Below are 8905 nucleotides of genomic sequence, written 5' to 3' on the forward strand. Positions count from 1 at the left end.
GGATGAGGGAGCTGTCCTCCGCCACTCACACACACTCACACACACTCACACACACTCACACGGGTTTAAAGCCGGATGTAGGCAGACAGACAAACACGCCAGCAGGTAGCTGCTATATGTTTTTGTATATGCTCATGTGTAGATTCAAACATCAGGCCTGAGGTCAGTTCATTTCCAAAGTTCAAACACTGAGAATAAAATTGTCAACGAAAAAAAAAGAGCAAAACAGGAAACGCAGGACAATAATTTGAGTCCAGCATCGAGTTTATGTGAGTTCAGTTTAGTTTTTTTGGGGGGGTTTTTTAAGCTGAATGAATAAAAACTGACATTTATTGATGAACAAAAATTTGCCCACTCAGCTGAACGCTGCCCTGACATCTGCTGTGGTTAGTTTCACACACACACACACACACACACACACACACACACACACACACACAAACACACACAGACTGAAGGCCTGCATCTTGCGGTTAAGGGCTCCCAATCAGCTCATGCCAGGCCTCATTAAAACGAGGCAAACATAGTAGGCCACTAATTCGTCTGAATTGAATAAAGTCAGTGCTGCACACCAAGTTGTCCTCTGTGTCACAGTTCACATGTGGTCACACACACACACACACACACACACACACATCAGCTTCAGACAGCTGGAGAAGGGCTGAGGTTTGCTTGAAGAATGAACTCATAATATAGAGTATACATGAAATGAAAATATTGCAGGAAGAGGACGTGCTTTTTAATGAAGTTATTAGTTATAGATAGAAAGGTTTGCTGAGGCGGCGCACCTCTGATGTGGAAGCAGAGTTTGAAACTGGGAGCTGCAGAAAGACGTGGGAAACGGGAAGCATTACGGGAATCTTCTTTATTATTAGACTGACGTGCAGATCAAATTGTTTTTGTTGAGGTAGCAGGTAGAAATCCTACACCTGATTTAGAATATTTCATTTCCTTCTAGGGTGTCTCTAACAAAGAGGTTTAACCTCGTAAACCTGGTTGTGTTTCCATCTTTCCAAACATTTTGTACAGCCAGGAATTATTGTTCCACGGAAAACCTACAGAACTTTATTTTAAATGCACTAAGTTTCCAAAAAAATAGCATCAGGCTGAAATTTGGGGGAATTATCTCATGTCATCTGCAGTGTTTTTATTTCATGCTGCAGTGCAGAAATAAAAATTTAAAAAAAGTATCCCGTCTTGGATTTAAATATTTGAATAAGTGTAAACAATACATATATTTAATTTAGGGCATACAAGCAGACACACAATGTGCAGCATATTGTGCGTGATGCTGTTACACAGTGTGCTTTTTGCGACCTTTGGAGACACTTAAGGGGAAATTCAGATGTTTAAGATGTAGTTGTACTCTAATACTTTAGCTACTGCTAAATCATTTATAGTGGAATTGTCCTTTATGAAGCTGATGTATTTAATGAAGCTGCAGCAGGTTTCTGAAGTGGACAGTAGCAAACGGTCGACCGTGAAATCACCGAAGTAACCGGATCGACACACAGTGAGAGCACCTGTTTCCACACTGATGGAGACTCAGGCACGAAGACAGCAGTCAAACCTCCAACCCGGCTCAAACACACGTCTCTGTTATCAGCCTGCATGCTGAGACTGAGAGATGGCTCTTTAGAGAAACACTGAGGGGAGGGAGTATTAGAATATTATTATTATTATTATTATACAGTCATCTTGATAGAATATAATTAAAACAGATGTCTGGTAAGTCGTCAGGTGAATTCTGTGCGTAATCTGTGCGTAAAAGCGAAAGGGCCGCCTTGTAAATCTCATGGTTTGGGTCAGGCCTTTGATAAATGGCAGCAAATATTAAGTTATACTAGATGTAGTTCAACGTGTAATTATTGTCTTAAGGGGTAAACGTTACGGAGATGTGGTTGCAGTCGTTTTGTGAGGTCTAACAAAACGACTTTTTCTGTATAACGGAACTGTTCAGCTCCTCGGGAGAGACTGTTAAACGCGAGCCTGGTTCAGAGCCTGTGCGTCTCTCAGTCCTGCCCTTGTCTTTGAGGCTAATAAACGTGTTATACGACCAACCGGCTCCCAGCCTCGCCTGGAGCTGAGTAAAAATAAAATCACTCCGTTAAGGATTCCTCCAGACCACATCATCTGACCACAGAGACTCGCTGTTCTCGGTCACCCCCGCCGCCCGACGCGCCAAAAGCTTTAGGCTTTAGGACCCGAGCAGGACCCGCTGAACCTGCCAGGAACCCGCCTGCTAATGAGTGGGACCGGGGGGGGGGGTGAGACACCGGGAACTGGGTAATTCATTCAGCCACAAATCCTAAAACTCCCGGGGACAAAACCTGGGAGAAGGTGAACAGAAAGGAACCAAAGAAGGTTAGGAAAAGGACTGGGGGGGGGGGGGGGGGTTGTTTAACGAGGTCTGATGATCTTTGTCCTTTTAAAAACACTCCCAAACAAGCCGCGTGCCGATGGTGACGCTGAGATCAACGTCTACACTGCAGACAGTTGTACATTTTAAAATCAACAACAATCTTCCCATCAGAGGACAAATCCCCTCCTGTTGATTTACGCCTCTTTTCCCATTTGATTTTTTTCCCTTTTCAATCACTAAAAGAAGGAGCCGTGCGCGACGGCGCTGCGCCCCGGAGGTCAGCCTGCAGGCAGCGGGACTCAGCTCCGGCCTGGAGGCCGTCTGAGCGTCAGCTTCGCTCCTGCCTGCCTCTACATCCCCGCGCACACTTAATGCGCTGTGATCATATGATTTGTATATTTGTATATTTCAAGCTAAATTAAGAGATCCAATCATCAAAGAACGGGCCTCCTCTGGATCCATAATCCAAACGAAAATAATGATAACAATAATAATAATAATAATAGTTATAATAATAAAAGTCTAAAATTTTGAAAGACTAAAGTTAAACCTTGTTTAAGAACTGCCTTGAATTTAACAAATAGGGTACGTGCTCAGTTTTGGCTCAAACAGCACTAAATAAAATGACGCTTCTAAAACGTCTCAGCTCAAAGCGAAGCGTCGAGACTGAAGGTCTTCAGGCCCGACCCTGCACCCTCTCCTCAGAGGCTTCGTCAGGTTCCCTCAGCCCGTCACAGCGCACCTGCGCTTAGCTCACTCGCCAAAAATGGAGTCACGCTGCGGCTGATGTGATGACATTAAATTAATGTTGAAGTTGATGCTAATAAGCTGTAAATATTTTTATTTTTATTTTTTTTAAAAAGGAAAAAATATAAATGTATTGCTTTACATAAAAATTGTAGTTGTTGCAAAAAAAAATGTCAGTTTTCTAAATTGTCTCATCGCATATTTGTTCTAAAAAAAAAAAAGAAACAAAAACAAAACATGACCACTGTTTTCATCTTGATTTCCACACTCCACATTTCTTTTACTGCACGTCAATAAAACTGTTGTTGCTGTTTCTCTTGTACATTTTACTTTGTTGTGTATTCTATATTTATATATATATATATATATTAATATTGCACAGTGTCATTTCTTCACATTTTTGGTTGGATGGTTGTTTTGGGGTTTTGTTGTTGTTGTTGTTTTTTTTAAACTAATTACACATTTTACACGAATGATCAAATCTTTCACTTTAATTTAAAAGTTCTGAGGCTCTCACACCTGGAACATTATGAGATGTTCTGCGCAGAACCCGGGGATTAGTTCTCAGCGGCGGATAATATAATTCAAATTGTCTGAAGTGTTTTTTTCCCTGTGAGAATGAAACGCTTTAGCTCAGGTCGGTCGCTTCACGCCAGTTCACCTTCGTGCAACAGGCCGAGGCCTCCCTGCAGCCTGCAGCCTGCAGCCTGCAGCCTGCAGCCTGCAGCCAAACGCCCACTGACAGCCAACAGCGTCCAAGCAGCAACACACGACTTTACGCTTTCATTCGTGTTTGATTGTGTGTTGATGTCACACGTCTTACGGCGGAATCCACCGGTCCGGAGTCAAAACCTGGACGAGCCAACCCGCCATGACTAAAGACACATAATCACTTCAACTCACGTCGAGACCTTAAAAATCTTTCGTTTGATTTGTTACTGATGCAAACGAGCTCCTTTGCGGATTTTTCGTGCTTCATACTCTGCCGTGTGCTCCTGAGAGCAGACCAGCAGGACTCGCCGCCTCTGCAGGCCTGCACGCATCAGGTCTACAAGCTGCATCTATAACAACCAAACGGCCTCCTCTCCGTGTTACCGCGCCCCGCAGCAGAGCGGGATCACCGAGCGGAATCCCTCACGCAGAGGCCGCGGAGCTTCTAGCTACATGCCCTGTCGTGGGTTGGGTCACTGACAGTGGAGCCATGTTTTGACTCGGGACTCGTCGGTTTGCTTCGCGCTGCGGTGATATAACGGAGATCCGGACATGTGAGCGGTGTGGGTGCATGTCTGCGCACTGACCCGGGTCCATATCCAGACAGTGCGCCGGGTCCTCTCCGTCCGTGGCGAGGCTCTCCATGGACAACTCCAGCTCCTTCTCCTCCCAGCCCCGGAGCTTCCTCTTCTTGTTGGAGCCGATCAGGGCTTCCACGGAAAAAGCGTGGGCTCTAGAGCTCAGAGCTGCGGCAGATCGCCTCCTCTCACTCATTTCTCTCAAATCCACCCGACGAGGGGGGGGGGGGGGGGAGAAGTGGGGGACGCGGCGAAAAACCCACTCCGTCCGTCCAACGCAGTGAAGCAAAACAGTGGGGGGAAACAAAAAAAAAATGCACACGTCAGTGTTTACAGCGGGACGCAAACTCACCAAATGTCCAAAATAATCCCAACTGTGACTAGAAGCGCCGCGTGAAACTAGTGAAGGCAGACGGTGCCATCCTGGCTGCGCGTGAGATCGAGTCCGGGAGGATTGACAGTCTGGATGCGGTCTGCCGCTTTGCGCGTCTCTCCGTCCTTCCACTCCGCGTCTGTCTTTTTCTCTTTCTGTCCCCCGAACTTCTCGCTGATTGATACTCACTTCTGGAGGAGTGTTTTTTTTTTTTTTGTTTTGTTTTTTTTTTTCCAGGAGCAGAGAGGCGGCCCTCCCGCTCCCTGTCAAACCCGCGCATCCAATGAGAAGTCAGGAGAGACGCCGAGACGAAGAGTTTCGTCCAATGGCAGCGGAGGAAGACGCGCGTCCTGGAAGAGGAACCGTCATCCGGACTGCAGCAGCCAAATGAACTGACTCCATAATGTAGCATATGGAAAAATACACAAGCTTATCTTTTGTTCTCTTTATGCTTATAACTGCTTTCCACGCAGATTCTCCTGCAGAATATTAAATATATATGAAAATATTAAAATATTAAAATAATAAACTAGCGTCAGTTTGAGTTAAATGATGCATTCAGTGCCCCACCAGTGCTGATGACACCCAGATCCTGCAGCTTCGCCTCACTCCTCCTCTGAAGGTGTGGGTCTGTCAGCCGAGGCCCTCGCGAGGCCCCTCACCTCGTGGCGAACATCCCAAAGTCATTTAAATGTCCGTCTCGTCACCGCGTGAGTGTGTGAGCCGCCGCGTCCATCATTACCGGGGACTGCGGGGAAAGTCGCCCACCGACAGCTGAGGAGCCAGAGCAGGGCCGCGGCGGGACAGGTGGGCTGATCTCAGGGCTGCACGGTCGGACACAAAAAAGGAACGACAAGATTAGTGAGTGAGGTGGATTTCAGCGGATCTGCAGGTCGGTAACTGAAAAAATAAATATATATATATATATATATATATATATATATATATATATAGACAATAACATTTAGAGGGAGATAAAGATTTAAAATGTTGGCTTCCACCGGCGGCCTGCCACCTCTTTATTCTATTAGTCTATTATTTAATCAACGGTGTATTATTTAGTCATTTTACTAAAACACATTGAAGGCACTGATGATGATGATGATGATGATGATGATTAAAATTACACCTCACTTTGAATTATTCGATGAATTAATGACCAACTGGACGGTTCAAAAATCAGAAAATACATTCCTGCCTTTAATATTGTTGGGAAAGTAAAAACGAAATATTTTCATTCTCGTCTAATGCAAAGAAGATTTATTTCTAATAGCATTTACAGTAAATATATAACATCATATAGAAAACGGTTAAATACTGAAATAAAATAATGATATTTTATTTAACACGAGGCTAATAATAATAATACAGGCAGGTCATATTGTTGCTTCAGCTGTAGGTCAAACTCTTACATTATAATATATATATTTTTATATATATATATTATCACACATTTCCAGGGATCAGACATCACTTTTTAAAAACAGGCGCTTTGCTGAGACTCTGCTCTGATCTGTGATCAGTCTGCAGGCCTGATGTTCAGGAGGAAAAGAGGCTGGTCACATTTCAAACACATCCAGTCAGCGGCTAAAACGAAAAGTTCAGGAGAAAAAAAAAAAGAAGCAGCGCTGAGGATGTTCGCCGCCGGTTCCACCCGTCGGAGGAACAGCGACTGTTCGCGGCTGCCGAAGACGAGGCTTTCCATGAAGGTCACCGCGGTGCGTCCGTCCCCCTTAGAATAAACACCCAAGTGGACTCAGACCCAGCAAATCTGTAGAAACTGTGAAATGAAGTTAAGAGCATCGCAACAGTTTAAGACACAGATAACTAAATTAGATTTAAGTGTCAAAAAGAAAAACATGTAATGTGGAAACATTTCTGACAAACAGCTTATTAAAAAAATAATAATAATAATCTAAAGCGCCTGAATCACATACTGACACACTTCACCTCCCTGAAATATTACAGAAGTGTTGAAGATGTTTTTCATCAGTAAAAGCTGCAAGTTTCACCACATCATCCTGCAGAGCTGCACATATCTGACGCTCCTTTGGTCGTTTTGAACTAATTTTCCCGGTCATCGGTGAATCGGGGAGCTCTAATGAGTGTGGAAGTATATTAATATCATTTTGATTGTATAACTGATGCAACTATGAGCCGCGGACACGTCTCTTTTTTTTTTTACAGACGCGTGGGTGATTTTCTGGGAGTAAATTGTTGTGCGTAAAGTTCTGGCAAAGTAAACGTTCCGCGTGAGTGTGTGTGTGTGTGTGTGTGTGTGTGTGTGCGTGTGCATGTAGGAGGGTGGGTTTAGACCCAAGTGAAAAGAAGCTCGTTAAACACCAGCAGTAAAAACTAAAACTGTTTGCTGTTTAGATCCCAAGTTTTAGCCGCGATGGCGTCTCATTAACGGATCTGCAGCATCTGAAGGCTTCGACTCTTTGTCAGCTAAACTGGATCGAATGTCTCAGGAGGTTTACATGGAGCATATAGAGTGTATACGTTGCAATGCATTTAAATATTTCCTCTCAAACACTTGCTGAATTCATCCAGCAGTCATTTTTTTACATTATGACTCCTAAAATGCGCCATTCCTGCCAGGTTTGTTTGGTTTTCCGTTTTGTTTTTTTTTGTGAACCAAACTGTGGCTCTTTACGCAAAACACAGAGTCGTAAACCCAAAAGCTCTGTGAGGAACCTTTGTTTTCTGACCTCGTCCTACCAGACACACACGCACACACACACACACACACACACACACACACACACACACACACACACACGTGGAAGGTGGGCGGAAACGGTCAAACGTCAACAATTAGTAAAAGAAAGCTTCTGACCCCGCCTGACCCCGAGGATGAAGCATGCAGCAAGCAGTAAAGCATCCAAACTGACAGCAGCTCTCCGGTTGTTTCAGCACCTTCCACCCGGGGCCAAGGACTGCGACCCCCCCACCACCACGCAGGACTAAATATAGTGAGCTGTAGATGTGAAGAGCGGTCAGGATCACGCTCACCTGACGCTCATTTCCAGGCGTCAAACAGAAAAACGAGCGTCTGTGACGATCACAGCGAGCTCGGAGCCTCGCAGGTGGCTGTTGACACGACAGGATGCATGACGGGTAAAGAAGCTGCCCCCCCTCAGCTGGGCGAGTAAAACCATCAAACATCAGAGCAGGAAATAGTCTCGATGATGTGCGCAGTGATCCGTGTGTGTGTGTGTGTGTGTGTGTGTGTGTGTGTGTGACGACAAGACGACAAGAACGCGACTCATATACAATTCAATAAACACGTATTATTTCTGAACACACGTTTAGGCACTGCAGATCAGCCACATGTTAAAAAATGAAAACATAGCCCACAATAACACAGTGGATTCTGCGCATGTCATTTACTTTGTGAAGTCGAATAGATGCGATAATAAAAGGAAAAATACATTCATTCTTTTTTTTTTTTTTTATTATTTGACAGACAACTAACTTCCTGAATAAATCAATACAATGACGATGACGACCCTGCATGTGCGTGTTTTTGCTCTTCTTCCTCTTCTGTTAAATGGAGTTTGGTTTGGTTGCGTGCTTATAAAAGGTGATTTGGACACGACGGGCTCCAGAGGCCAAACGAGGAACATCACAGCATTGACAAACTTTATGAGATGACAGCCACAAATAGCAGAAAGTGAGACAACCCTCATGCTGTATGTGCACGGACCACACGTCTCATTAAGTCACTGATAAAATAAATAAATAAATAAACGCCATTTGATTGATTAGAAATAATAGTAATTACTGTCGTCTGTCTGAAGCTTAAGAGGCTTTTAAGTTTACTGGTTTCCTGCACAGCTCACCGCGAGGACACCGTCTAAGTTTTACATCACTTAAAAAAAAGTTTTTTATATATATATTTTTTTTTTCTTCCTGTAGCCGTTTCCATGTGACACCATTTCCATTTACTGCGATTTAACATTTATTACGACTCTATTAAAGTTTTTACTTCTGCGCATAAAACGGTTCAGTGACGGAGTCGCTCCTTGCAGCCTTTCACACTGCAACGTGGGTTTGTCATAATGCTGCAGGTCGCTGTGATTTACAGCCCGCTGCTGTGCGTGTATATGTAGTCTATATATTTTTATTTAT

At 44.1% G+C, this 8905-nt stretch overlaps 1 protein-coding gene across 1 annotated transcript in view; it reads right to left on the bottom strand.

The window, feature by feature from the left end:
- tbx15 (T-box transcription factor 15) overlaps positions 1-4594 on the bottom strand; it is a 34194-nt gene extending 29600 nt beyond the window's left edge. The window contains exon 1 of the mRNA XM_070914829.1: positions 4408-4594. Within this exon, the coding sequence (XP_070770930.1) occupies positions 4408-4594 (187 nt within the window). The remainder of the gene's footprint in view (positions 1-4407) is intronic.
- Between the last annotated feature and the right edge of the window lie 4311 nt (positions 4595-8905).

Source organism: Enoplosus armatus, chromosome 11 (genome assembly GCF_043641665.1).
Source record: "Enoplosus armatus isolate fEnoArm2 chromosome 11, fEnoArm2.hap1, whole genome shotgun sequence".
Lineage (NCBI taxonomy): Eukaryota > Metazoa > Chordata > Actinopteri > Centrarchiformes > Enoplosidae > Enoplosus > Enoplosus armatus.